The sequence below is a fragment of the Phaeodactylum tricornutum genome, chromosome 16 (genome assembly GCF_000150955.2).
Source record: "Phaeodactylum tricornutum CCAP 1055/1 chromosome 16, whole genome shotgun sequence".
NCBI lineage: Eukaryota > Bacillariophyta > Bacillariophyceae > Surirellales > Neidiaceae > Phaeodactylum > Phaeodactylum tricornutum.
The window spans coordinates 72,304-99,726 of record NC_011684.1 but is presented as its reverse complement, the minus strand read 5'-3'; the positions used below and the strand labels follow the sequence as shown (position 1 = coordinate 99,726).

At 49.4% G+C, this 27,423-nt stretch overlaps 12 protein-coding genes across 12 annotated transcripts; 7 read left to right on the top strand and 5 right to left on the bottom strand.

Annotated features, from left to right (window-relative positions):
- Nucleotides 1-1,413: 1,413 nt before the first annotated feature.
- PHATRDRAFT_48068 (predicted protein) lies at nucleotides 1,414-4,132 on the top strand. Its single transcript, XM_002182577.1, has one exon. The coding sequence runs from the start codon at nucleotides 1,546-1,548 to the stop codon at nucleotides 4,087-4,089; it is 2,544 nt and encodes an 847-aa protein (XP_002182613.1). The 5' UTR covers nucleotides 1,414-1,545; the 3' UTR covers nucleotides 4,090-4,132.
- A 31-nt stretch (nucleotides 4,133-4,163) lies between these two features.
- On the top strand, nucleotides 4,164-5,892 carry PHATRDRAFT_48067 (predicted protein). The gene is made up of 2 exons (XM_002182576.1): nucleotides 4,164-5,711; nucleotides 5,792-5,892. The coding sequence occupies exons 1-2, from the start codon at nucleotides 4,166-4,168 to the stop codon at nucleotides 5,809-5,811; spliced, it is 1,566 nt and encodes a 521-aa protein (XP_002182612.1). The 5' UTR covers nucleotides 4,164-4,165; the 3' UTR covers nucleotides 5,812-5,892.
- A 167-nt stretch (nucleotides 5,893-6,059) lies between these two features.
- Nucleotides 6,060-7,484, bottom strand: PAP-fibrillin-1 (predicted protein). Its single transcript, XM_002182437.1, has 3 exons — nucleotides 7,177-7,484; nucleotides 6,925-6,957; nucleotides 6,060-6,864 (listed from the first exon to the last, which is right to left on the bottom strand). The coding sequence occupies exons 1-3, from the start codon at nucleotides 7,288-7,290 to the stop codon at nucleotides 6,130-6,132; spliced, it is 882 nt and encodes a 293-aa protein (XP_002182473.1). The 5' UTR covers nucleotides 7,291-7,484; the 3' UTR covers nucleotides 6,060-6,129.
- Nucleotides 7,485-9,221: 1,737 nt separating this feature from the next.
- PHATRDRAFT_54844 (alpha-1,3-mannosyl-glycoprotein beta-1,2-N-acetylglucosaminyltransferase) lies at nucleotides 9,222-10,661 on the top strand (the record flags this gene model as incomplete). Its single annotated transcript, XM_002182575.1, has 1 exon — nucleotides 9,222-10,661. A coding segment is annotated over exon 1 (1,239 nt), but the record flags the coding sequence as incomplete, so codon positions are not given.
- A 106-nt stretch (nucleotides 10,662-10,767) lies between these two features.
- On the bottom strand, nucleotides 10,768-12,696 carry PHATRDRAFT_48064 (predicted protein). Its single transcript, XM_002182436.1, has 2 exons — nucleotides 12,113-12,696; nucleotides 10,768-12,062 (listed from the first exon to the last, which is right to left on the bottom strand). The coding sequence occupies exons 1-2, from the start codon at nucleotides 12,674-12,676 to the stop codon at nucleotides 10,818-10,820; spliced, it is 1,809 nt and encodes a 602-aa protein (XP_002182472.1). The 5' UTR covers nucleotides 12,677-12,696; the 3' UTR covers nucleotides 10,768-10,817.
- A 473-nt stretch (nucleotides 12,697-13,169) lies between these two features.
- Nucleotides 13,170-14,726, top strand: PHATRDRAFT_48063 (predicted protein). Its single transcript, XM_002182574.1, has one exon. The coding sequence runs from the start codon at nucleotides 13,265-13,267 to the stop codon at nucleotides 14,207-14,209; it is 945 nt and encodes a 314-aa protein (XP_002182610.1). The 5' UTR covers nucleotides 13,170-13,264; the 3' UTR covers nucleotides 14,210-14,726.
- Nucleotides 14,359-15,957, bottom strand: PHATRDRAFT_38433 (predicted protein; the record flags this gene model as incomplete). The annotated part of the gene is made up of 1 exon (XM_002182435.1): nucleotides 14,359-15,957. The coding sequence occupies one exon, from the start codon at nucleotides 15,955-15,957 to the stop codon at nucleotides 14,359-14,361; it is 1,599 nt and encodes a 532-aa protein (XP_002182471.1).
- A 533-nt stretch (nucleotides 15,958-16,490) lies between these two features.
- Nucleotides 16,491-18,488, top strand: PHATRDRAFT_48061 (predicted protein; the record flags this gene model as incomplete). The annotated part of the gene is made up of 1 exon (XM_002182573.1): nucleotides 16,491-18,488. The coding sequence occupies one exon, from the start codon at nucleotides 16,491-16,493 to the stop codon at nucleotides 18,486-18,488; it is 1,998 nt and encodes a 665-aa protein (XP_002182609.1).
- Nucleotides 18,489-18,730: 242 nt separating this feature from the next.
- Nucleotides 18,731-20,380, bottom strand: PHATRDRAFT_48060 (predicted protein; the record flags this gene model as incomplete). Its single annotated transcript, XM_002182434.1, has 2 exons — nucleotides 18,731-19,068; nucleotides 19,147-20,380. The coding sequence occupies 2 exons, from the start codon at nucleotides 20,378-20,380 to the stop codon at nucleotides 18,731-18,733; spliced, it is 1,572 nt and encodes a 523-aa protein (XP_002182470.1).
- A 340-nt stretch (nucleotides 20,381-20,720) lies between these two features.
- On the top strand, nucleotides 20,721-22,369 carry PHATRDRAFT_48059 (predicted protein; the record flags this gene model as incomplete). Its single annotated transcript, XM_002182572.1, has 1 exon — nucleotides 20,721-22,369. The coding sequence occupies one exon, from the start codon at nucleotides 20,721-20,723 to the stop codon at nucleotides 22,311-22,313; it is 1,593 nt and encodes a 530-aa protein (XP_002182608.1). The 3' UTR covers nucleotides 22,314-22,369.
- A 30-nt stretch (nucleotides 22,370-22,399) lies between these two features.
- PHATRDRAFT_38429 (predicted protein) lies at nucleotides 22,400-22,912 on the bottom strand (the record flags this gene model as incomplete). Its single annotated transcript, XM_002182433.1, has 1 exon — nucleotides 22,400-22,912. The coding sequence occupies one exon, from the start codon at nucleotides 22,910-22,912 to the stop codon at nucleotides 22,400-22,402; it is 513 nt and encodes a 170-aa protein (XP_002182469.1).
- Nucleotides 22,913-24,361: 1,449 nt separating this feature from the next.
- On the top strand, nucleotides 24,362-25,301 carry PHATRDRAFT_48058 (predicted protein; the record flags this gene model as incomplete). Its single annotated transcript, XM_002182571.1, has 1 exon — nucleotides 24,362-25,301. The coding sequence occupies one exon, from the start codon at nucleotides 24,362-24,364 to the stop codon at nucleotides 25,265-25,267; it is 906 nt and encodes a 301-aa protein (XP_002182607.1). The 3' UTR covers nucleotides 25,268-25,301.
- Nucleotides 25,302-27,423: the final 2,122 nt, after the last annotated feature.

Genomic DNA, 27,423 nt, shown 5'->3' with positions numbered 1-27,423 from the left:
TAGACGAGTCAGCGAGCGTAACGATTGATTAACGGACATGATTCTTTACTCTTTTGTCAGGGGATTTGTAGTAGCGAGCGACAGAGAAAGACCAACAATTCGAGTTTGTAGTGAACAGAAACCCCAATGTCTGGCGGGCTTTCGAGCGGGTATTGTGCCAACAGGCCGTTCGCAAGTAGATGGCATCACCAGCTCACGTAGCCGCTTTGGAAGAGGCCATAGTCCATATAATACCCAATCATGACCCGTCTCGAGGAAAGCGGCAAGAATCCCTATGCACCCACTCGTTGTCAGGGGATCGACTACGTGCCAGTACCCGCAACCAAAAAATCTAAGGAATGCCAATATGTGGAATGATGGAGCAGATCTAGCTCTAGTAGAACCACTGCCAGCCAGCTTTCAGCCGATGGCTCGGCTTTACTACAGGGTCGACGTAAACGAACGAATGTATATGCGATCCCGATGGCTCCATGTTATCAGCACAATGTTTCCTATGAAGAATGCGGGTACGGTCTTATTTCTAAAAGAAAAGGCCGAATCAACGTACAACGAAGCGCGCCGCGAGACTGGGGAAATGGATGGTGCCAATTACCAGTCCAATTCGCATGTCGCCTGCTTCTGGTTCTGTCTCGTAAATAGCGTGTGATCTCGCCTGCGCGCAAAAAATTAAGGAAACCGTCAATTCGAAGCATTCCTACAGGGAAAAATCAACCAACAGCGGGGCGAGGACCGCCTTTCGGTAGTGAACGACGACCCTGGTGTCGTCCCTAGTCGGACCTGGAAGTTTCCACCCAATAAGTCTACCGCGTCGACGAGGATTTGGTGTTTTTGTCGATGGCAAAGTGATTGGACCAATGACTGCAATTCATTCAAAAGTAATCCACATGGATTACATTGCGTAACTTTAGGCAAAGGACAACCATCCACGAGAAAGGCTATTGTGTCGAATGCTCCCATCTTCACGATTCAGCATATCTGTCTGTATCTGACGTTCTCATTGTCATACTGCTTACAAAGAGTGTGATATTTTTCCATCGTAAGGATTGTGACTACTTTGAAAGCAACAAATTTTGTTGGAGCTACGTGTTTCTCAATAAAGGCCCTGGCCATCAAATTTCATTTATAAATACGTTGTTCCCAGACATCGCCATAAATATCTTATTTTCAACCCAAAACGTCCTATACCGGTCTCTGCAAAATCGAAATAATTAGATTTGCCGAACAGTTTTCTTGTCCTTCATATACTTTTTATCTGAGAACGTATAGACACGAACATCACGCCGGCAGAGGTGCTAACGGAACCTATATCGCTAATAAAAACGGATAAATAGCATAAAACTCGGTGTGACGGGGATCAACCTTTCAGAAGGCTCCCCCATCCACTGGAATGCACAGAGCGCGGTCAATACGATAGCATGAAATTCATTCTCTCTGTGTAGTAAACTTCTCTTAAGATCTTCTTCATAAAAGGAAGAAAAGAGTGGAAGAAAGCCGATCAATTTGCGTCGCTTTCCGAACTAGCTGTTCCGTCCTTCAATCGATAAAATGCGCGTCTACGACCAAAACGCCGTTCGCAAGCAAATGCCTGCAGCGGCTCGTGTAGTATATCCGGAAAAGAGCACGGTGCACATGGTGCCAACTATGTCCCCCCGTAAGGCCCAGCGTCTCGTGGACAGCGTGAAGCGGAAAGTATCCGTAGAGAACCAAGCTCAGGCTTCCGTCCAAGTACTTCCCGTCAAGGAAAGTGGCGAATCGCCAAATGAAGAAAGACAAGAATCTCGGAACGATGATTGTGACAGATCAGATTGTAATAATAAAACTAGTAGCAGCGGAACTAGCGGTGGCAAGCGCCCACAGGAAAATTTGGCTTCGCCCCGATCCCCTCAAGAGTCCATCAAGGTCGTGTCGTTGCAGGATCGTCGCAAACGTGCGATGGCACGTGTGCGATGCCATGCTATCAACACTGGATCCCAAAAAACGAGTTTGAGTACGGCATGTATTACGAATGAGAGAGATCAACCAGCCGAACCTGAAGCTTTTGTGGATATTCCGAAAGACTTGGGGATGTACACTGAGCCAGGTTCTAAGAATAAAAAGTGGCCTGACGACGGAAAATTTCGTTCCACCATCCATCTGGCCACGTCTCCCTCTCGACAAAGAGCGCTTACCGAAAAGCGTGCTCGTCTCGCAAAGGCCGCCAAAAAGCAGCAGGAAAGGCTTGCTGAGGGTGCTGGCCCGGCCAAGGAACATCAGAAAAGTCCACCTCCTCCCGCGGAGATTTCTCGAGACCAATGGGCTCCGACAAATATGCAGACAGGGCATCAGCTTCCATTGGGGAATCTTACTCCTAGCAGCATACATAAACGTACCTGGAAGCCTCAGCAAAGTTCTCCGCAATCGCATCGAAGCCCAACAACTACACTAACGCCATCTTCGTGCCACCAAATTGCGAAACGATGGACAATCCAAAGCAGGAGTACGTCTCCGAGGTCAACTCCATCCGTCGGCACGAACAAAACACTTTCGCCGCAAACACGGCCTCATCAGTCCCCCAATTTGTCTGAATCTTGTCGTGCCCCGGTGCTACCTGCCAAAACCGCGCATGACGACCATAATTGCGGCGCCAGTTCTTTTCGTCCATCACCCACGAAAACTAGACCAGACAACAGGTATGAAGTGGTATCACCAATCCTCGAGACGGCTGATACATGTCAGATTTTCTCACGACCTATAGTGCCTCAAGACGAGCATAAGCGATTTGCCTCCATATCGGATACAGTGGAACGTGTCGTGTCAACGGTTCCCTTGAAGCGCTGGGCACCGACACCCAAAATTGACAGTAGAAATCTCTACTTCATGTCGTCTTCATCGTCGCCCGCTACGTCGTCACAGCAATGGATGAAACTAAAGGAGAAAAATACAGATGGTCTGATGGCTTCATCGGAAGTTAGTTCCGCAACCAGCAAGCCAGACAGGACCTCGTCGCCAAAGACATCGAAAGCTGCTTCCACAGAGGGTTCGAACGAAGCATCTCACGAACCGGACATATCGCCTTTTCATCACGATCAAAAGACATTTTATAGTCCGCCAATGCCAATTCGAACATCAGATAGGTATCTTGCAGAATCCTCAAAGGTAAAGAGGTCGTACATCAACAACACTACAGGCGAACCGGCTCGCGCCAAAGCACAATTTTTTCGCCGAGATGAAATAAAAGACATGCTCAGTCCTCCGGCACATTCCACATGCTTGACTCGCAAACCCTCAAGTCAAGCCGAATTGACTGGAAAGCACGACAGTAGATCGGACTCCATTGATCAAAGCATAACGGACACAACGCAAACTCCAATTTCTGGCCTAAACATTGAAAGACCTGACAAAGTTTCAGTGTCGAGTATGAAAGCTCGATTCAGCTCTACACACAGCAGTCACAAAACAAAATCCGGCAAAGTATGTAAGACAAAAATGGAAGATGAAGTCAAAGTTTTTGAAAAATCACCTACTTCGCCGTCGATCAAGCCAGTTCAAGTGCGACGTGTCCGTGAAACGTCTGTAAAGGTCAATGTCGCGAGTATGGCGGAACGATTTGCCATTGCTAGCATTACAAGACAAAGCCAAAGCCCTACACCAAATTCTAAGGCACGAATAGGTTTAAAGGCAGAGAGTTTCGTCTCCGTGAAAGCACGTTTACCGGAGTCCAAACCTCGTGCTCCTGCGAGTCCGAAGCCTGCTCCCTCTCCTTTAACAATTGTTTCAAATACCAGTCTGTGTTTGACTGGTCCTTCAAATGGCCGTGACAGTACATCGCCAATCGAAAAAAGCAAAGAGCGGGAGAAACGTCCAGAAAAGGCGTCGTCTGAAGGGGAGACCGGTTTCCGGCAGTACTTACAACGGTTGGCTTCAAAGAAATCTCCCAGCTTCTCGCAAATGGCGAGCCCGGCGCCCAACGCCCCTAGATCTCCGTCCCAAATCGAACGCTTCAGACAGAAGGGATTTTTTGGCTCTCCTTGTGTTCGGCATTCCACAGCCTGTGAAGTGACGGGAGGAGGAGAAGGGAAAGCTTTCGAGTCCGCTAAAACCACATGCTGAGAGTGGTCTCCTCTTCACCACGGTCACAATGCAAGAAAAGATCCCAGAGGATAAGTTGACCCCCGTCTTCGAGCCCATGAGTAACAACGACTTGGAAAGCCAACTCAAAGAGCTTTCGTACCATGATCAACTTGAGGAAAAAATACGACATTCTACCACACAAACCACTGTCAGTATGATTGAGAAACAGGAGAAAGCAGAAGATCGCAATGTGGAAACGGCGCAACGCGATAGCGAAGCACTGAAGACATCAATCAACTCTCACGAAGCAACATTACACAGCCCTCGCGAAGCTAGTAGTCGAAGTTTCCTGGCTGTGGCAACAGCTTCATCACCACATCCTTTGCGAACTTCCAACAGAAATTCTCAATCACCGTCTTTTCGCAATCGAGACCATCCCTGGAAGAAAGACGTCATTGCATTGTCTCCTGTGGGATGGAGGAGACAAGTGGAAGCCATGTTACACTGCTGCGACGAGTCTCCGAGCCGCCTACAAAAACGCGATGCCGATAGACTTTCTTGCGAAAAAATTGAGGCGAAAGCAAAACCCATTGGTCAGGCTTTAGAAAATACTGACGAAAAATGCAAGTTGGTCGATAAAGTAGCACAGTCGTTAGTGCCATTTCACGACTTGGTCACTGATCCGAAACCCGCCATCGACAATCTGGCCCCGACCCCATCAGGTGGCTTGCCTACGTTGGCCACTGACGGCGACTCAGGTATAGTAGCATGTTCTTCGGAAGACTCTATACTGGACAACGGCACTCCTGCACTATCCCCAAAGGAGTCTCTCTTGGATGATTCCACTGTATCTGCCGCTGAAACGCTCCTTGACGGAGACCCTGTTTCTTCAAAAGACTCGCTGTTGGATGGGGCCAGTACAGAATCTTTCGTGAGGAAATCTTCCCTAACACGATTGACAAACTTTTTGAAAGACCAACCACAAACAAAACCACTCGATGATGCGTTCGCCGTCTTGAAACCCAAATCGGAATACAACGAACGTCCCCGAGCCGGGGCTTCGGCTGTCCTCAAGTTTTGGTCTTCCACAAGCACTGAAGAGGAGGAGGAGACAAAATCCGGGATAGACAAAGACGGCGATGCAGAATCAATGGATCCCTTCTCTGTAAATCCCCCGATAAAAAGTCTGTCTGTTCGCGAAAGTCCTTTGCGCAACGAAACGAAACCACCGGAACTAGATCCTTTCAGTATCGACGCGGTGGCAGCCTTAGAAGTGTCTCGTGCACAACACTACGACCGCGAGCCCTCGACATTCGACCCTTTTTGGGAAGAAACGACGTCCGAACCGGCAGTAGACTTTGGCGGCGGAAACAATTTTTTCAGCTCGACTCCCGACCCTTTTGCCGACTTCGACGTGCCTTCCAAGCGTTCGTCGCTTCCCGTTCGAGAGTCATTTTCTCCGCCAATATTTACAGTAGTTGCTTCCCATGGCGACCCCAATAATTGCCAGCCTGGTGGCCAGACGGAGAAGTTCAGTCGTTTGGCTCCACCCTCGGGGTCGATGGATTCGGCCAGCGATATCGAACCCCACGTGTGGAGTTTCGAAGTGGACGATCCCTTCGCTATGGACCACCAAGCCAAGCCTGTTTCGACCCCGAAATTTTAAGGAAACGCGTGAGTACCGTCAACAGACCTATCACGATTGCCATCTCGTGAAATCACGAGTAATCAATTGGCGTACCTGTAAGCTGTCCTATGTAGTTAAATCGTGTGATTGCGATAGTAGCAAGTCTACCTAGCGAGATTGCTTACCTTGGTATTGTTTGACTGATTACCTATTTCCTGTGGACTTGTATGAACGAAAGCCCGCTATTTCCGATGCCGTGTTGTGAGAGAGGGGGAATGACAGTTGTGGTTGAGATTGTCGTGTCATCCTGGGTGGCGTCGCGTCTCGGTGGGTCCGGCGACAAGGCGCGGACAGGGTTTGACGTTCACGGTGTGTCTGCGTTGCTGTTTCCGTACTAGCGTGCGAATACCGCGGCGTGCGCCTGGTTTGCACTTGGCGTATGGCAACCGGTTTTAGGGTTGGACGGCATCGACATCCCGTGTGAGAACAAAGAGAGTTCCCTTGTTGCCACGCCCAATCCGGAGCGTGTCATCGACAAAAGTGGTTTCCAACCAACCGTTTTCCGTGGTTCCACGAATTTTGGACAGAATCCAAAAGAACCAGCCCAATTGAATTTTCCACCCTTTTTCGGTACCGCCCTGTTGGGCGACGGTAATTTCGGCGGTATCAAAGGACACGACGGCACGGTTGGGGACCATGTCGGAGGGTCGAAAGGATCCGGCCACGTAGACACGTCCCCATTCCAACACCACGTCGTTGGCTACCCGGGCGTTGGAGACGTCGAGTATTTGTTGGACGACCTTGTTGGCCGTGTCGACGCGAATGCCGGCCGCCGAGACAGTCCCTCGTGCTTGAAAGGGCCGGGTTTCAATCCGGGAGTCGCCTTCGGTGGCGTAGGAGGGTTGCCAGGCGTCCTCGCTATTGTTGTTGTTGTTGTTGTTGTTGTCACCCACGGTGCTGGGAGAGGTGTACTGCAAATACCAGATTCCGTCCAAACGGGCGGCTTGGGAGGCATCCGCGAGTCGAAAGGGGGGAAAGGATTGCTCCAGCTCGCGGACGCGTCGCAAGACGGTTTGTTGTTGATTCGGTGTGGCGGTTTTGCCGTTGTTGGTGCCACTGACGGCGTCCAGGACGGCTTGTTTCTGCAAAGACCCCGGCAAGGTGTGGGTGTGTGAGTATCCACCGGACTAGAGAAAAGGAGTTTGGACCGCAACGTCAGCACGTGGGAGCCTTGACTACCTACTTACCTTGGCAGTCGAACCTTGAGAAAACTTCTGGGACTGGACAAGATATACATCAGACAGGAATGCCCAGGGTGGTGGTAGTGTTGAGCGAATGAAATAGTGAGTGAGTTTGTCGGGATAAAGGAGTGAGAGAGAGCTGTTGATCGAACAAATTCGAACAAGCGTCCGTACAGTCACTCTAGGGAGGTAAACTGGGTGGGTGCTACCCGTGTCGGCGATACGTATGGCTCTCGCGAGAAGGTGCTATCTACGTACCGGTTGGATCGGAACCGTAAAGAGATTGGGAAATTGCCACGCGTGGACACCACTACCACCGAACCACAGACCCGCGCCCCAGAGGATCGCAAGCATACGCTGTTCCCGCATCATGACGGATTGTATGGAACGGTGCCAATACAGGGCGGTCGTTGGGTCTCTGTGTGTGAGTCGGAAAATGCCAACAAGACTGTAGAATTTCCTCAAATGTGTTTGGATGCCGATTCGATGCTTTGTAGGATGTGTGCTTTGGAAAGGTGTTGGAATATCCTGTCCAAAAACCTCGGAAGGGCGTCGTCCTAACTGCGTTTGTGGGCTGTGGATTGACTGACACTGACTATGAAAGAGACTCCTATCGTATGTTTGCGAATGGTGTCGTTGTGTTGCCGTCGGCTGCGTGACAGTGAGTAAGGTAGTAGTAGACACGTCACTACGCTACGAACGATGGAAACGAAGCCATACACCCTACCCCTTTTTTGTACACGTCCGTCCATCGACAGTATGTGGGAGTCTGGTACTTAAACCACGTGTCCGACAGGTTGTCCGCCCGTATATATATATACGGGTACAAGTGAGCGGTTGGTCCGAGTTGGTGGGTCGTCCAGCCCCCTCCGGAATCTTCTCCCGAATTCACACTCGTTGCCACCAACCAGTACGCGATGTCGACGCGACCGGAAGCTCGCACACTACAGCTCCAACCTCAACCGTGCATCTCTCTTTCTCCCGAGACTTTTCTTCCTTGGTCGTATTCCGGTGCCGTTACAGACTCTCTCGTACACACTCTTACAGAAACCAGCCCGCTTTCTCGGGTACGCTTTGTGTACCATGGCAATCACTGGATCATCATCCTCGTCTGCGGCCGTCTTGTTGGCGGCGGGATCGTTGCTCGTTGCCGGCCTCGGTTACAAACTCGTTTCCCGGACGAGCAGTAAATACGAACGCAACAAACCCGCCACATCGTCCTCTGGAAGCGGCACGCTGACCGACATTGACGACGACGACAACCCGCACAATAACGAAGCACCCGGCGACTGCATTACGGCCGACGAAGTGGTCCAAATCTTCGAACGCTTGTATTTGGAAGTCCAGAACGTCTACGCGCAGCTCCTGCAGCAGGTCCAGCAGTTGCAGCGTATGGGACAGGCCGTCCCGCCTTCCCAACTCAAGGCTTTGTTTCGTCAAGAAATGTCGCGGGTCCTCGTGTTGAAGCAAACCGCCGTCTGTGACGAATTCGATATCGATTACGACTGTTGGGAGGAAGCGACTTGGGAGTTTCTGCAGGACGACGCGCACCCCGGGGTCCTCCAGGCCGTGACGCAGTTGCAGAAGTTCTGGGAGCACGCTACGGATGAGCCCGTGACGGGATGGCGGCCCGGACAAGCCGCCCAAGAGGAAGAAGCCTTGCTCACGGCCGAACGGGTCCTCGAAGTGGCGGCACGGTACTTTGACGCGCACGCTCAGGCCTTTGCCGAACTGGTCCAACAGTACCAAGCGGACGGTAGGGATACGACCGAAGCCGCGACGCAACAAGCACTGCAACGGGACTTTGGCGCCGCCATGAGCCAACAGGATGCCGGAGAAGCCGCGCTCGAGATGGAAGACGTCTCCATGAAGTGTTTCGAAAAATCCGTCGCCGCGCATCAGAACAATCCCGTGGTGGGACGAGCACTCGGTATGATGCAGATGAAACAGCAACAGGATATCCAAAACGCCATGGCCATGGTGGATTAATGGACAGTAATACTGTAAATTGTTAACCGCCCCACCGTTCCTACTGTAAGGATTGTCGACTCGCGTTCGTACCTTATCGGTGTGTGTAACTAACATAAACTGTACACCTCAACCCAACAAGAGCGACTTGTCGGCATCGTCTCGGGGACTAGGTTTTCGAGAGGCGGTCTCGTTGCCCTTTGACCCAACCCTACCACTGTTTAGGGTATCACGAGATTTTTCGTGCCGTCGACCACTGCAGTGCACTAACGTAATGTTAGCTCTACTGTAGCTAGCGCGAATCTCGGTCTCGTCCTTGGGGCACTTCACCATGGCGCATTGGTCGGTCGGGTACCGAGGGGCACATTTGGTTCGTTGGAGTGTCCAACGTAAACACGTTCGTGCTTTCTTCTGAGGATACGCCCGTCTGGGGAAGCAACATTCGCATCGTTCCAAGCACAACAGCACACCTTAACACCACACAACAAGCTCCACAATCCACAGCCCTACGGCAACGAATCTTCCGGACCTTCGCCATGCGGTTGTGGAAACGTACGACGTCGGGTGTGCCACCACCACGCCGTAGACGCCGTGGTGGACGGGAGGAGCGTCTAGCGATAGGACTACTGCTCACGCTGGCCGTCGTGTGGGGTACGGTACTCGTCGGTACCCTCGTGGCCCTCGTCGCGTCCCCCACCAAATCCGTCCCGACGTTTCCCACGGTACCGACCGATTCACGACCGTCCGCCGCCTTCGTCGTCTCGGACGCACCCGGGGCGTACGAATCGCCCTTACTCGTCTTTACCTGTCGACGAGATCAATATTTGCGCGAAACATTGCGGGATATTTGGAACTACATTCCGACGGATTGTTCGGTAGGTTGTCCCTTGGTAATTTCACAAGACGGCAACGACCCCGCCGTCCAACGTGTGGTACGCGAGTTTACCGACGAATTCGCCACCAAGAACGTCCCCGTGGTCCACTGGACGCATACGAGTGCCTTGCGCGGCGGCACGAACGGCTACCAAGCCTTGGCCATTCACTACGGTTGGGCCTTGCGAAGAGTCTTTGACGGACAAACGCTGTCCGGGAGCGTTCACGGTGCGAAGCACGGGACGCCAAAACGGGTCATTATCCTCGAAGAAGATTTGCACGTGGCACCGGACTTTTTCGACTACTTTGCCGCCACCGCGCCCCTTTTGGACCACGATTCGTCCCTCCTGGCCGTTTCGGCCTTTCACGACAACGGCTTTGCACACAACGTTCGGAACGCATCCAGAATATTGCGGTCCGACTTTTTCCCCGGTCTCGGATGGATGATGAACCGACGGTTATGGGTGGATGAGCTCCAGTCAAAATGGCCCGGCGGATACTGGGACGACTGGTTGCGGGAACCGGCACAACGGCAAGATCGCGCAATTCTAAGACCCGAAATCTCCCGCACCTACCACTTTGGCACCGAGGGTGGCACGAGTAGTAATCAGTTTGGGTCCCATTTATCGAAAATACTGCTCAACCGTGAAACAGTGGATTGGAGCAAGGCAGTGGATCTGGAAGCCCAACTGCGACCCGAAGTGTACGACCCGGCCTACTGGGCCATGGTGCAAGCCTCCACATTGACGTACACCATCCCAGACGCACTCGAGCAGGCCAAAAAAAGTAACGCGAGATTACAGTACACCACCATTGAGCAGTTCAAGTACCTCGCTCATAAACTGAAACTCATGGCCGACGAAAAGGCCAATGTACCACGGACGGCATACAAGGGAATTGTGGAAACGCGCCCGCACGGTGCCGATAACTTTCTATTCCTGACGCCGCCCCTCGCAGAGCTGCAGAAGGAATTCGACATTCCGTCACCGAAAAGATAGCATGTTGCTTATCGACACTAAACCTTTACACTATAGCTTTTTGTACACTACCCGCATTTCTTATCGTTTGGTTCGTGCAGCTTTGACCGATGCCGACACGTTCCTAAACAAGAGCTGCTCCACTCCCGCAATGGTAAGCGCCACAAATCCCGAAACGCAATCATTGATTCCGTACGCAACAACGACTTTTGTAGGGTCACGAACGTCGAGCGTCAGTCCACTCACAAAATGAATACGGGGACACTCTGGTATGGGAATTTGGTCGCCTAGCTTCAGATAACGCCATGTGGTAACGGCAAGCATACTCCCGCTATTTGCGTGGGCATTGTCGGTCGCGTCGGGGAACCCGAAACAAAAGTATCCCGATTGGGCCACAATACGGTACGGTTCCGTCGCTTCAAAGGCGTACCAACGCGAGAGGTAATGGTTCGGTGTGACGCGAGGAGTGGAATTGGCGTGTCGTCTCGTTTGCGGACGTGATTTGCTGTGTTGAATACCGACCAAGAGCCTCTGTGTTGTCAAGCCTCTGGTCGTTGCCAGCGTGCGGTTCAGGTCAATACAGCAGGCACCACCCCGACCCCGGGTCAAAATCTGCTCACCATGCGGTGGTCCGTACAGGGCTTCAAGCGTGGCGAACGACGGTGGCGGGTCGAAGTCGGTCACAATACTGACGGGCTCTGGCCTTCGATCACAGGATTTCTCGAGTTGAACCGTCCGCACAATGTGCGGTGCCGACGGCCAAATTTCCACGCGCACGGAGGTTGACGGATTCTTGTCGCCACTGCGAGGATCCGCAAAGTAATTGAAATTCTTACCACACGATGCGACTCGTCGACTCGTCGTCTTTACTTTCCCGCAGGGAGCACAGGATGTGTAGTCGCGAATTGCAATGGACCACGGCGGCGTGGATGCGAACAAACGTGCCTTGTCACCGTTGTCTTTACAGTGCAATGGTGGAAACACAGTAGTTGGGAGTACCGTGGGTGTAGTACTGCTACCGTCCCTGATCGACGTAGACGACCAGAGCCAAAAGGGCACAATCTCATCAAAACTGGAAAGGTAGAGGTCGTCGGCGATGCGGACCAAACGAAAGTCTTCGACGGTGTGGAATATATGCGATACGTCCACCACTTGGTCCGAAAGCACCCGCAAGTTGGCGTCCAACAAGGCGAGACCCAAATGATTAGTGCCGGTCATCCGTTTGCTTCCGGTCCCGGTCGGTTGCAGTCGTTGTCGATCGTAGGGATGGAAGCAATAATTTTGGTTCGAAACACGAAACGACGCCAAGAAACGGCTGTCGTGGAGCTATTGCATACATTCCCAAGCTGCTGTTGTTGGCATTCCGGAAGAATGACAATGGAAGGGTTGTAGGTAAACAAGAGTTCCTTGGTGCCCTCGGATCGCCACCAGCGCTCGTCGTCGAGCGGAGGGACCGCCGCGTCGAGAAAGGCCGTCACGTTCTCGTACGCGATAGGCGGTAACCGATGCCGAGAATCGATGGAACGCAACTCCAGGATGCGACTGGATTGTCGCCCCGTGTGCGCGGCAAGGACCGCATGGTAGTTCCAGTACCACACCGGAGCGGCCACCGGCGGACTTTGGCTACCCCGAGTCGTGGGCAACTGCGTGTTGCGCCAACATCCTTTGGCATTGCAGATTGTGGTGTTTGTTGTGGGCAACTTCTGGGATTGCGTTGGTTGGAAAGCGTCGAGACTGGAAACCACTGACGTGAGGACGATGCCGGGCATGGCTCGTTGGTGCGGCACGTCCGTCCGGCTCGAGGATGTTTCCGTTGAGGGCGTCGCATTGCGTTGCAATACTCCGTACAAGAGCGTCAAGACGAGGAATACTCTAAAGACTAGACAGCGACACCAAGTACGGCCTCGTCGTTCGCGAGTCGGAAGGACTCGCACCATCATGGTTCGTGCATCTTGCTTTTACATGTTGGTGTGATTGACGGAACGAAACCAAAGGAAAAGGAACGCAGACATTGTGGGTCTTTTTCGAGCGATGCAGTCGGACCAAGGCTTTTTGGTCTGTGAATCGTGTGAATTAACTCATTCACGTGTATGCCGAAATGCAGGGCAAGATGTTAGATGACAAGTAACAGTAGAATTCGTCGTTTGGATTCCGTAGAGAACAATGGATGTTTCGGAGACATTTGTAATTAACGTAAATGGAAAGGAGGTGACGATTTCATCATCAACAGGAGCAACTCCACCTGTTCGTTCGTGAAAGACCCAAGGAAAGATCCAATCGACAAAAGCGAATTCCTCGGTGTGGAAACGCGGGGTCCATCGCCAGTGAACGTTCCACCAACCGTGAGTACACGAACAAGCCCATCCTGCACCCGAGAGATTCTGTGGGATTGATCGGCCAACGGCACTCCATCCATCAGCGTCACAACTACCGAAGAATCCTTTCTCTCGTCGTTGCAAAGAAGGAGGATCCATTTGACAATTAATTAGGTCAAGTCCTCTCGTATCGACATTCCACGCACTGGTACCATGAAGTTACCTGGCTCTCTCTCACCATTGGCACTCGGGTCGATTGCGTTCGTGACTGTCCTCTCGACGGTACGAGGGTTTACTCCCACGGTAAGGCTGTCTCTCGCATCGACCCCGTTCGTTCGCTCCACGCGTACACGTCCCCCCACGTCACTCGGTGTATCCAATCCGTTGCGAACGGAACGCACGCAACCGGTGGTTTCCGCCAACACAGTCTCGACTTTGCCCGAAACCAAGCCCTCTTCCCCCTCCAGTGTATTCGGACGACCCTTGGACGAGTCCACCAAGCAGCGCAATCGTCAACTGGTGCATCAGCTCAAGAGTGTCTTGTTCGATCAAGTTTACCGCGGCGACACCATGGACCGCGCCTTTGCCCGCTTTTACGCGCTCGAAACCATCGCCCGCATGCCCTACTTTTCCTACCTCAGCGTGTTGCATCTCTGGGAAACACTGGGCATGTGGCGACGGGCCGAGTATCTCCAGGTACACTTTGCCGAATCCTGGAACGAACTGCACCACTTGCTCATTATGGAAGAATTGGGCGGCAACGGACGTTGGGGCGATCGATTCGTCGCTCAGCATATTGCCTTTTTTTACTACTGGATCGTCGTCACCCTGTACGCGGTCAATCCCACCATGGCGTACAATCTGAATCAAGCTGTCGAAGAAGAAGCTTACGAGACCTACGATGGGTTCCTGCAAACTCACGCAGAGTATTTGCAGTCGCAACCGGCACCACAAGCGGCGATAAGGTACTACACCGGTGACGACTTGTACCTGTTTCACGCTATGCACTGGGATACGCGACAGCCAAAGGAACCGGAATCGCCAGTGGAGCAGCGACGGCCCACTTGTGAGACACTGTACGATACAATCCGCAACATTCGGGACGACGAGCTGGAACACGTCAAGACCATGGCTTGCCTGCAAGACGAGAGTGTCTAGCAAAAAGGAACATGGGAAGACTTGCTAAAATAGCTGTTCCGTCTCAATTACTACTGTTACTACTATCGCTACTCGCTAAGCAGTCAACACCTGTGGATTCTTTGCAAATCTTTGTTGTAAGGCTCAAGCGCTCATGTCTTTCGCGTGCTCTATCGCAAGTCAACGTCATCGTCATCCTCCAAGTCGGAATCATCGCCCACCCCTCCCAAGCCATCACCGTCATCCTCGTGATCACTATCCAAAGCACCAAAATCCAAATCATCCAATTCGTTAGCCAACGCATTCCCATCCAAATGTGCTCCTTCGGCGACCTCCTTTTCGTATCCAGTCTTCATTTTACTCAGTTCTTGTAAGGTTGCCGGTTCCGTCGTCGCCTCCGGTATCTCATTTTTCTGCAACCGATCCGGTTCATTCTTCCCGCCACGCCGGCTGTTCGCAGAGGTCGATGCCACGGGGATGGCATTGCTAGCCACATTCTTTCGCGCGACACCGGTCAAGCGCAGAAGGGGCACCAATTCCCTAACGGCCGGATCCAGATTGGCCAGGGCGGCCCGATTGCTACCGGTAACCGCGCGGGCCTCCTCCAAGGCATCCAGATCGCGTGTTTTGACGGCCCGGAACAAGTCTTCGGCCAGCTTGCATTCACGTGAGGCCAAGTACGGCGTGGACTGAACGTGACGGGACAAGAAGGATTGTTCCGCCATGACGGGATCGCCCAAGGCTAGTGTCAAGACTGTTTCGACGGCGTACGCACGACTCAAACTCAACGTGCTAATGCCATCCTTTTCCAAAATCGCTGTCACGGCACCAGCCGCGTACAGGGCCGAAGCGTACTCACCGGCATTGACGAGTACGGCTACGAGCTGGTTCAACGGTTCGTGGGCGTACGAGCGGGTCACCATGTGTGACGAGGCCAATTGTAAGGTTTCTGCACTGGCCTGTTCAACGGTTTCGTCCGCATTCTCCGGATCCAGAAATGCAGAAACGCCGGTTTGGCGGTACCGTCCGTACGGGTTCAAAACGTCGGGTACGTGCGCTTCAATTGCTTCCTCCATACCCTGGAGAGCTTGTTTGGACAAAACCGTGGACTCTTCTCCGAAATTCAAAGCAATGGCGGCTTGGACTTGCGAAGCGGCAGCTTTGGATTTCTCGCCCATTTCTGTCCAGGCCCCAGCAGCTTGCTTGTGAAATTTGGACGCATCTCGGCGTTTTTGGGAAGCATCCGTACCGTTGTCGGTGGTGTCGATGAGTTCGAGCATGAGCTCGGCAGCCCGCGTGTAATCCGAAGCACACGAAGCCCAGGCCTGCACGATACGATTGCACTCAGCCGATTCGACGCGGTACAATTGCTCCAACCGCGTTTCCTGTAAGATTTGGTAACAATCCGCCGCGCGTTTGAAGAAGGTGCTGGCGGCGACCGGATCGGGTTTGCCGAAAAACGAACGCTGCATGCACTTGTTGGCCTTTGCTTTGTAGTCCTCCGCTTCCGCTCGTTTTTGTGCCTGCGTTTCCGCCGACAGCGAGGGCTGCGACTTTTTCCCAGTCCCTCCGGCGGTGCCGCGCTGGGGTCTATAACCTTGATTGGTTGGAACAGCGGTAGGTTTTGGCCGTGCAGTCTCGGTAGTCGACGAGGAAAGACGCGCGGTACGATTCGTGGTTTTCTTCTTGTCGCGCCCTCCTTCCGTTGCGGCTGGCACTCCACCAAACAAGGCATCCCGATCTGCCGAAGCTGTCTTTTTATAGCTCATTGGTAACGTTGGAATGGAAATAGGGAAAAGGAACAATATCTACGGAGCTGTCTAATACTAGGGAAAGCTTCAAGCATTCGCCAGTCACACCCATTTGGGCCTTTGACAGAGTGCCTGTGAATTCACTGTCAGCTCGGTCTGGAAGGTCTTTTTGGCTACCACGATACAGGTGCGATCTTACCCTGAACTTTACACGAGATTTCTTGCTAGTACAGTTTTTATTCCACCAATCAAAATAGAGATGATCGCCGGGGGAGTCTATATTCCCGTCACCGCTTCGCCAAACGACGTCCGTTGAACACACGTAACACATAGGTCCGTGTCGAATCCTCGTTTGCTCGTGGTTCCGACCGACGTTATGGTGGACCGGACCCGTCTAGAGCTAGACAGTACCTCTCGTACACTCTGAAATTACGGTGATTGAGCTTTCCCACCAAAATCGAGAGCGTCAAAAATCCATCGACTTTCAAGCCTTGGAGTGTACGACGATAGGCGTGCATGGCCATTGGAGATTCATTCAAACCGAATCCACTATGAAAAAGCCTACGAAACAACCACGGTGGAACTATGGACAATCCCGTGTCATCTATACTGATGCAAATGCTTCAAGTCAGCCTTCTTTTCCGAAGGCTGCGTCCAGAAACACTAGCTTGGTTCGTCAAGATCCCAAGTGCCAATGGCAAAAAGACCTTTCCAAATCCGCAACATCGGTACGATTGGTTCGACACGTAAGAGAACATTGTCACCGCCCGAATCGACAGGACGACGATAGCTTCGACCGCAGCAGATATCTCCGACCCAACTGCTCCGGCGGCGACGAAATTCCCGTTATGGATACAGACGATGTCCGACATGAACACGCGTGTTTGATATTGGAACTGCACCACGCCGTTCTCCTTTGTCAACAAAGAAACCAGGAGATAATTGATGTACCGGAACTCTCAAATTCTACTACGCGCGACGCTCGTGACACCATAGATCAAAAGGCGGACAGTGTTTCGCAGTCCTGGCAACTGTTAAGGCAGTTTTATCGGTCACGCTCCAACTCTCAATCATTGACGCAGGAAGACCGTACAGAAACGCTCGAATTTTTGCTGGACTGTATGGATAGGTATAGAGACAGTTCATATCCCTCAAATACTTCGACACCGGAAGTGTGCTTATTCGTGCTGGAACAATTGACAAGGGCAACACTGTCAGCCTACGATGAAAGGAGTGTTTATTTGAGTGGGGATCTCGTTGACACCATCTTTCTTGCTGCTCATACCCGAGCTCGTCGGAATCTGCTCATTCTTGTCCGTTGGTACCATTCAGCCACCAGCGATTTGCGTCCTAGAATTCGGTACCTTTTACAGCACGTTTCTTCTTTCCATTGGCAGAATTCTGTCGAAATCGTTGAATTCACCAAGCTTTCCATTGCCAGTTTAGAAGTTGATACGACGACAAACAATCAACTTCATGCCGTTAACCTGCCCTTCAAACTCCGAGAACAACACGAAGGCACTAGCAACTACGATCAACAGCTATTTTATTGGAGGTGTCTTTCGTGCTCATCGAACGGCATCGCACTTCTCTGGAAAAAGCGAGAAACATCACAGGTGTTGCGGCTTCTAGAAGATACTGCTGTGTCTAAGAATCCCGAGTTTGCTGTTATGGCTGCTGCGACTTTGTCTGCCCTAGCTTCCTTAGGCCCGGATGTCACGACCTCCCCAGACTTTATTGCAGATGCTCTGATACGGATTCTAATAGACGCTGACTGGGATGCCAAGCTGGAGAGTGTTTCTGGGCTGCGATTGTGTTTCCGAGACAAACGCGTAGAGTGTGTTATATTGACTGAAAAGCATTGCTCAAAGCTAGAGCGAATAATTGCCAACTTAACGAAGATTGTACTTTTGGTGCCTGAACAAAAGCAGAGGCCCAATCATCAAATTCAGCGAGACGCCGCCACTATATTACTGGACATGATGGCATGGTTGACCACGAGACCGCATCAGATCTGTGAAGGTATCCCCTGTTCGGATTTGGTAAAAGTTTGTCAAGCTCTCTTGGGTGATGATAGTAGAGAGATTGTGAAGCAGACCGTTAGTATGATTGCATTTATACTTGGCGACGACCCCAAAAAGATTCTTACAGATTCCCCGACAATCCTGACTTCGTTGGCAACGACAAGTATAAGGTGGTCCACAGTATCCGATCTGACTATCTCGATCATGGACATCTTTCAGGATTTGTCATCGGCAGACGGAGAGATCCAATCCCTTCTGGTACGGCAACCGCGAGTGCTCGAATCTCTCGTCATATTGACTAATTCTCAAACAAATACGGGAGGCCGACAAGCTGCAATCTCGTTGGTCTTGGCAATATCTAGCAATCCTTGCCATCGTCGCTGTTTGGCAAAACAGGTGGGCCTGCTGTCTGGCTTGATTCGCTATGTCCGGTGGCTGGATGAGTCTTCTTTGATCCAGGCAGAAAGTTCACACGAGCGAGAAGGACTTAAGGAATGCATTCGGCTCATCGCAAACGTACTCTAACAAAAAAGCGCTATTTTTATCAAACAATCTCAAAAGAGAGAAAGATGCTGCGAACAAAGTGCTAATTACCTTTTTTCAATATACATCTTTCACCCACTCCGGAGCCAAAGTAGGGAGAAATTTTCTCTCTCGCGCAAAAATAGTGATTTGCAATCTCTAAGTGACTGTATATTCAATATTGCATGACTTGCCCCTAGGAGGCCCATTGGAAGCCAAAAAAGTGTTCTCAGTCGCACACAACATTAGTTTCTCTGCATGTTTTTGATGCCTTCAGCTCCATGCAAGCAATGGCCCGTAGAGGAGAGGATACGGCCAGCGACGGACAAAGATTGAGCACCGGAACAGCTATCATTGTTCAGGTGTGTGTCAATACACTTGTCATGTATTCCCCAGCATGATCGAAAAGATATCTTCATTTGCGATGCAGAGTCCTTCATGGATCGACTATGATTAAGTAGCATTGCGGGGCGATTCGAGTGAAATAGTGCTCTCAAAAAAAATTTGTTTGCGAAATATTCTTCCTCGAAGGAGAGATTCGCAGGAGTTGTGCCAGCGATGATCGAAGAAATATAGACCCCAACTATTTCAGGAGAACAAGACCCTGGAGCAAAACTTTTCCTATTTTAGCTCAGCCGCAGAAGCTAAGATAAAAGCTTACATATATGTTCTGCAGCATCCATACCAGAGATTGCTGCCCCTTCAAATCCTGGTGAGTAGGAAGACACCATATCGCCAGCTTGAAAGAGCATCAAGCCATCATCAGCCAAGAAAGATTGTGTACCAGCTTCTGCCTCAGTTGGCGCGAGGCAGCCTCGTTTTGAGTCGTAAGCTACTCCGGCAATGATTTGTCTTGTGTCGGAAGAAGTGTTCACAAGACGATGCGCCGGCAGTGCCGAACCCCATCGTTGAGCACTCAAAAAGCTAACCTTGGGTAGATCAACCTTCCATTGTGATTTAAGTGAGCTACGAAAAGATCTTTCTAAATCAGGACCAGGTACAGACGTCAGATATTCCCGTGTTTGCGGTTGAAATGCTCCTGTTTCTTTGTCTTGCATTTGAATCTCCGAAATTTGGCGCATGGCATACTCGGGAGTAGAAATAATCGTCCAGCATTCCTGCTCAAGTGCTCCCATTCCTGGCTTGCTGTTTGTCTTAGCTGCAAACCAGATCGACTCGTTCTGGTCAAAAGCAGTTGCATCGAAAGGGATTTGAGAGGGCTGTTCGAAAGCCACCATGGCGGAAAAAAGGGGAACGCGAGATCCTGCACGTTCTCTCACTCGAGCCGCAAAGGCAGCGGGTACACCGGCTGACGCACGGTGCCAAGAATCAAAAGATGAGCTGACATCGGTCAAAACTACAGCATCGTAGCCGTTTGTTGAGCCAATTGGCTGTGGTTTCGCTTCCACGGAAGTGTCATGAAACGCAGCTTCACCGTGCACTCCAAGCAGTTTCCATACCTTTCCTTCTCTTTCTAAGCTACTTACACGCTGATCGCTATACACATGAATTCCTTCTTCATTGAGTAAAGAATCGATTAGACCCTTCATACCAACAAAAAACGGCGGCTTGCCGGGGAGACCAAAAAAGTCTGCCGAGCTGGAATCTTGCCCGAATTTTCCGAACCATTCTTGGCACATGCCCCCTTCAATCCATCCCTCGACTTTTTGTCGGAATCGTTCTGTATCGGCCCGGAAGAACTGACAGCCGTGGTCCCATTCCAATTTTGCTTCTTCCGTGACACGGTGACTGGCGCGACCGCCTGGGCCACTGCGACCTTGGTCGAACACGTCGACTTTAATATTCCGACTGGCAAAAGTGGATGCCGCGCATGCTCCGGTGATTCCGCCACCTACTACTGCAACGTGATGATGGAAGGCCAACGGAACAGTCATACAGAATAAACTCTTCGATGCTAGAGTACTGATAACTTGGATATGTTGCTATGCTCTAATTATTTGTGGTAGGTATGTATGAAGTGGGCCCGCCCGGACGCTTCCATCAATCATGAGAAAATTGATTTTTCTTGTAGTAGAGCTAGCTAGTAGATCTAGTAGAGGGAGAGTAAAATTGTGTTGGACTGCGAGAGCATTCTCGTGACCAAAACGTCGTTGTCTGTGCCACAATGCACCCTGAAATCTTAGGACATTTCCGACCCTATATAAACATATCCGATTCCTGTCAAAGTTCGTCGAAGATGTTCGAATTCCAAACATTCAAACGGCTGAAGCCATCATGTTTTGCTGCCGCTACGTTCCATTCACAGTCGATGAAAGATCAAAATCGCCAACACAAAAAACCCTCCTCCGACCCGTCAAGCTTGGACATTCATTGCAGCCGAGCTTTTCCTGCTGCCTGAAGATGAGATTATCCACATCTCACCGGGCTCGTCAATCTGCTCTTTTTGTCGGAGGGACAAAGCTACCTCTAGATCCTTCTCGCGGCTTAGGTAATGACGGCTCGTCTCCTTGGACTACCAGCGGTTCTTCGGCAACGGCACTTTGCATGTCGGCACACACATCTTGGCCGATGGCGCGTATCCTTCCATCCACGACTGCCACTGCCATGCTGACATCCGCATCGCCCGGGGTAGGATTTTTGAAGCTGCTACTTGCCTTTGTGTCGGGGGGACTCTTCTTTTCGACGGCCATTGCGGCCGTTACGGCCTGCTACGCCATTGGCTTGGACAACGTCAAGCGCGTCTGGGACATTGTCAAGCTCGTCCTACGGTCGGTTTGGATCAGTTTTACACTGGCTCTGTCGGCAGCCAAAATAGCGTTGCGTCAAGACGGATCCTGGAAGTGGAAAGAAGCCTGGCAGGTACTCAAGGCCCGCTTAGCAGAGACTAGGCAAAAGGCGGCGGAAGGAGTACAAGCGATTCGCCAGGAAGCGAGCTTGTATGCTGCTGCCGTGGGAGCTCCCGGACTAATTGTACTGCAATATGTAGTGGATCGGTTGTTTCCGCTTAGTCTTGCAGCCGCAATGGAAGAGTCACTGCAGGACACTTTGCAGACAGTCAAGAATCGGAACGTCAAAAAGCTAACACTCGTGAGTTTCGGAATTGGCAAGAAAACACCCAAACTGGAAGCCGCGCGTGTCTATGACTTGGGAGACAAGGGTATGGCTTTTGATTGTGATATGGAATGGAATAGTCAAGTGAGTGCGGTTATTAACCTGTATACCGCTGGAGGTCTCGCAAGACTACCGGTGGAAATCAAAAACATTCGCTTCGACGGAGTTGTTCGGGTGATCTTGGCTCCGTTGACCAAAGCACCGCCCGGATTTGGTGCCATCTTGGTGTCCCTACCGTCGGTGCCTAAAATTGGTCTAGATGTTCGGATAGCCGGTGGTGATATCACGCGCATTCCGTGGCTCCGGTCGGAACTTATGAACGCAATTCAAAAGGGCATTGCTGACGAACTTCTCTGGCCGCGACGTATAGTCATCCCCTCCACGCTACCCACAGCAACTAAGCCGAAGCCTTTACTATCCAAAGCGGAATTAGATCTGCTTGTTTCAACGGATCCGTTGTTGCGTGCCGAAAAAGCGTTGCAGGAGCGGCCCATCCTTCGTGACCAGATGGAAGATGCACAGTCTGACGTCAAGGCTCTGCGCAAACTAACCAAGATATTCTTTAATCCGAAAGAAGACGCAAATGGCACGGGACACACTACAGAGAACCCTGCAGGAATAGCGGAAGGGTCTGAATTGGGTGACAAAACAGGAAATGCTCCCCACGTAACTCCCATTGATTTGCGCAAGCACATGGCGACCATTCAGAATGGTGTCTTGTTGGGGCCAATCTTTCAAAGTTTTCAACAAAGATGATTGCATGTGAGTAGGCAGGAAGTGACGATGAACTACTTATAAATATGTTGACAATGAAAACGTCTCGGGGATGTCGCCAATTTATTTTAGTAGATGACGCTCATACTATGGTTGCTATGGGCATTAGCCCAGGCATTGGGGCGGTCCGTATCCGGAGTATCTTGGGTAGTGGACGTGTGACCTGAATTGTTTCTAGTAACCATGGTGCTACTCTTTTCACCATCACCGTCTGACTTGCCACTATTCTGCTTGACCGCATTCGTTTCTTTTCCACGACGTCGGCGGCAACGCCAAAAAACGCAGCCAGTACAGCAGCATACCAAAAAGAGGAGAGAGGCCCCAAAAATAATCCAGTATTTGAGCTGGAAGCCGCCATAGGTGTCCTCTAAATCAGCATTAATCTTGCCGAGTTGGGCCAAGGCTCGGCGAGTGCAGTCATTGTGGTCGTCTGTGCCAGCAGGTACACTGTCGTTTAAGGATTTGGTATCGATTACCATAGGTATTCCTTCTAGAGCAGGTTTGCGCACTCGCAGATTCTGGGGTACCCGACCGTCAACGGACCAGATAGCTGAGGCATGTAGCAGGGACAACATGGACATTATCTGGAAAAACCAGTAGACGTCGACGCAATTTACCGAATAGAAAAAAATAAATAGAAAATACTCACTGTCAAATGCCGACTGTGAATAATGAGAACAAAATGGTTCCATCAACTGAATCGTGGCTCCCAATCCCACACAGAGTTGTGAATGCGATAAAAAAGTTAATCTGCTCCATACGGCTGCTCCTGCTTGCTGTTTCGCGAACTTTTGTGACCTCTTGGGATGTGTACCGATCAGAAAGCATTGATTGTAAGAAAAACAAAAGAGCTCCTCTACCGGTCACAAATAGACAGGTAACTTCCGGACTATTCCTGTCCTGCTTGGAGTTCCAATATTGGCGGCTCCTGCTTGCCGTTTCGCGAATTTTTGTGACATCTGGGACGTGCACCAATTAAAAAGCACTGATTGTAAGATAGACAAATGCTCCTCTACCTGTGACAAATAGACAGGCAACTTTCGGATTATTCCTGTCCTGCTTGGAGTTTCAAAGTAGGCGAAACGATGTTGAAGTGTTTTACAGTTAACTGTAAATTGCTTGGTGAGTCCCGCATTAAGGAAAAATTGTTGTAAGTTCCAGCCCATCAACACGCAGAATCGGCTTCTCCTATACTTGTACACGCAAAGGTCTCTAACTGTAAATAGATGAATTGACAGTGAACAGCAAGATGCAGTTTCTAGCATACTTCAAGAGATATCACCCTTCCATGCGGAAGGACTCGCTACGGTGTACAGAAATCTCTAGATTTTTTACATGAACTCGAGGTCTACGTCTTCTCACATCCTCGCACTCTTCTCGCCCCAACAGTTCGTTTCTTCATCAATGCACGTCAAGATGATTGCTGCGACACATCTTTATGTAAGAGCATTGTCACATTCATGGAATGTAAAAAACTTTCAATAGAAAGTGACCATATTCCGTGGACGAGAGAGAGTGCTCGAGATACATAAAAATATGAGAAAATCCCCTATTCGGGATGAACCGGGGTAAAAAATACACTATTTGGGAAAGATACACTGGTTCTAATTATTTAGTTTTCGCGGGAAATACCTTTTTAAGTACTCTTTAATTTAGCTGTTATTCCATATGCTGTGGTTAATCATGGTGATCGTTTATAGCATTTGCAATTTAGAAAATCAATTCTCCCCTAAGCTACTCCTTCTGCTTAAATCGCAAAGCGCCAACACAATAATGGTCTGATACATTTAGGCATCCTCTAAGAAAAGCATGACGATGATCGCATGAAATGAAGATACTTAGAATTCTTTCAAGTTTTCCCAAATAGTGTAATATTCACCAAATTGTGGATTACCTCTAAAATATCGTTGTGGACACGTAGTGCGAATCAGATACTACTGCACTTCACACAGTCAGCAAAATGGCACCTTTCAGCAACCAAAAATCGATCGAGTCAACTTAATTTCACAGTCCGTACTTCGTACGTTCGCATGATGGTGACAACGTCGCCAGGCGCCAACGCATCAAGTCGAGCCAAAAAATCATTACGTACCACCATAATGCGAAGTAAACGAACACGCAAGTACAATTCATCCCTTCAACTCGTAAATGAAAGGACAGAGCGAATCCGATTTCGTGTAATTGAAATGATGACTTTCTTCTTTATCGCCATCGTCTTTTTGGCTTCGGCCAGTAATTCATTTGTCTTCGACAGAACCATACAGTCTCGTGGTGTGTTGAAGCTCAAACTCGCTGCCAAGCAACAGAAGGGGAGCAATGCCCGAGGGTTTGGAAGAGCATCAAACAGTCCGAGCACAGCGTCGAAACTTGTGGGAAAAGATCCTGCTTCTTCCCCGCCCAGCACACCAGAATCTACGCTGTCGGAACCATTCTTGCAGTCGGTAGAGAAGGGAGGGTCCAGCCGTACACCTAGTATGGACGACGTACCACCAGAAGAGCGCACTAAGAAAATTCTTCGCGAAAAATACGGTCTCAAGTCCTTAGAAGAGCAACAGCTTGATGCAAAGCAGTTAGAAATGTTACAAGAGCGCCGGAAAAAGATGACTGAATGGAAGAAGCAAATTGAATTAGACGAAGATTTGGACATAATGGCAATGATACCCGGGCCTATTCTGATTGCTGTTGATCGATTCCTTAAAGTTGGTCTGGCACTTTCAAGTCTTCTCTTTGTTGGGGCTGGATTAGGAATTACCGTAGAAGCTTGGAGCAAAACGAGTGGAGAGCCTCTACCAGAAAACATTGACAATTTTATCGTGAATGTTGTGGAACCGAACTTTACTACAGGCTTGCTAGTACTTCTAGGATTTTCTATATCTTTGGGGGCATTTGCGGCGGCTCAGCTCAGTTCACAAGGGGCGCAGTACAAAGAAGACTAGACTAACGCACTGTAAATGAGAATTTTGTGTCGTCCATAACGCAGCATTCTGTAAAGCAGATTTGGTGTGATAGAGGTTGAAGGAAGAGACTTTTCGAGAAAATGAACTTCACTGTCACATTCCATGTGATCATTCAAAAGGTGGGAGAAAGGTGGCAAAACCTTACCGCATGACGCCACCTACGATGCTGAACAATGTTATTGAAACCAAGAAGCGGAGCTACTAAACTGTCGACCACACATGAACAGACATAGTAAACAACTCTCCCCTCTCTTTAAGGCTGATTGATAATCGAGCGAGGCCCTCTCACAAAAATCATCAAATCAACCCCTTCTATAATATTTTTAATCCAGAGAAGACGAGTTACCTCGCGAGTGCATTTGTAGGTACAGTACAGCACCGGTAATAGTAGCCGCTTTACATCTAAGAAGCAGAGGAATTTGCCTCATCTTCTGTTATACTCGGCTTTTTGCTCAGACACATATTTGCACTCCTTATCTCTAGGATCATTATCATATGTCGTATATGGGTATATCAGGCGACCTCATTATTCGAGTACCCATTCTATACTTTTTTAATAAGCTAGAGAAGGCGAGTGACCTCGTGAGTGCATTCATTGGTACAGTACCAGTAACAGTAGCCGGCGATTCCTTTACATCTAAGAGGCAGAGGAATTTGCCTCCATAAATTCTAGATTTTTGGATAGTATATCTTCGGTTATACTTCGGTTTTTTCCTCAAACACTATTTTGCACTCAATATCTCTAGGATCATTATCACATGTCCTATGTGGGTGTATCAGGCGACCTCATTATTCGAGATATGAAGCAAGCACCGACTGATCACAGCTACAGCAGGGAAAAGGTCCAATTTTCCGCATTTCTATTATTCAGAGAAATATTGATTTAAAGGTTAGGGAAGAAAGGAGATATGAACGATATTTGCACTCAATATCTCTAGGATCATTTCACATGTCCTATGTGGGTGTATCAGGCGACCTCATAATTCGAGATATGAAGCAAGCACCGACTGATCACAGTTACAGCAGGGAAAAGGTCCAATTTTCCGCATTTCAATTATTCAGAGAAAATTGATTAAAGCTTAGGGAAGAAAGGAGATAAAAAAGATATTAAAATGCCAAATTTTGAGGCTCACATGCTACCTTTTAATTTGTTCAGCCGCTTCTACAAAACACTTGTTTATACTTGTCAGACATTATCAAAAAGGAGATAAGACTGATATCCTGGAATATGAGGAATACTGATCTCACATTGAACCGTTGACTAATTGGAATGGCTAAATTAAAACAATATATTCTAAGTGATTACGCTATGAAAAGAGTAATTGTAGAGTTGGAGACATACCATTAGTCAGTTATGTTGAAATTAAATTGTTGACTATTCGGAGCGGTTAAATTGAAAATGAAATATCAAATTACGCGACGATAAAAATTCTTCATAAAATTGAAACATGGTTTTGAACACACACCATACGTCAGTCTTCGCGGCAACATATTTGATTGATCTGCAACATTACAAAATCTGCTCAATTCATTTTTTAGCGCTTGCATCGATCTCTGTAGTAAAGCAAAATCGCTGACCTTTCTTGTGTTTTCAAGACGTGGCAGAGGAGTAGAATTAAATGCCAATTCTTCTCAAAAAGACTTTTTCCGTTCTGCAAGACATCGGACTGATAGTGAGTCATTGATTTCACCAAATTTAGGAATCTTTTCTAACAGACTAAAAAGAAATTGCTTTCTGTTTGTGGAACAGCATGACGCAAACTACGTCACCAAATAGTTTATTCGATCACAAGCTAGTGACAACTTTCATACAAAAAATTTCAACGAGTTGAGCTTATGTTTTGAGGCAAGTTTTGAAAAAGCATCTTTATCTCATTTCCCTGCTCAGAATAAATCGTACAAGCCACCTTTCCAAATTAAGACAAATAGGAAGGCTTTCTTCTTGTAAACAGAATTACCATTTGCAACATTTCAAATTACTTATTTTCCTAGGTATTAATGTTGTCATTAATACCTATCGAAGAAAGAACATTTTGCCTACAAAACACATTTAAAATAGTAAATGAAGATATCCTATCAATCTCGAAGAGCTGACCGTCATTTGACAAAATATGATTTCCTTTGGTGCTTCGTCT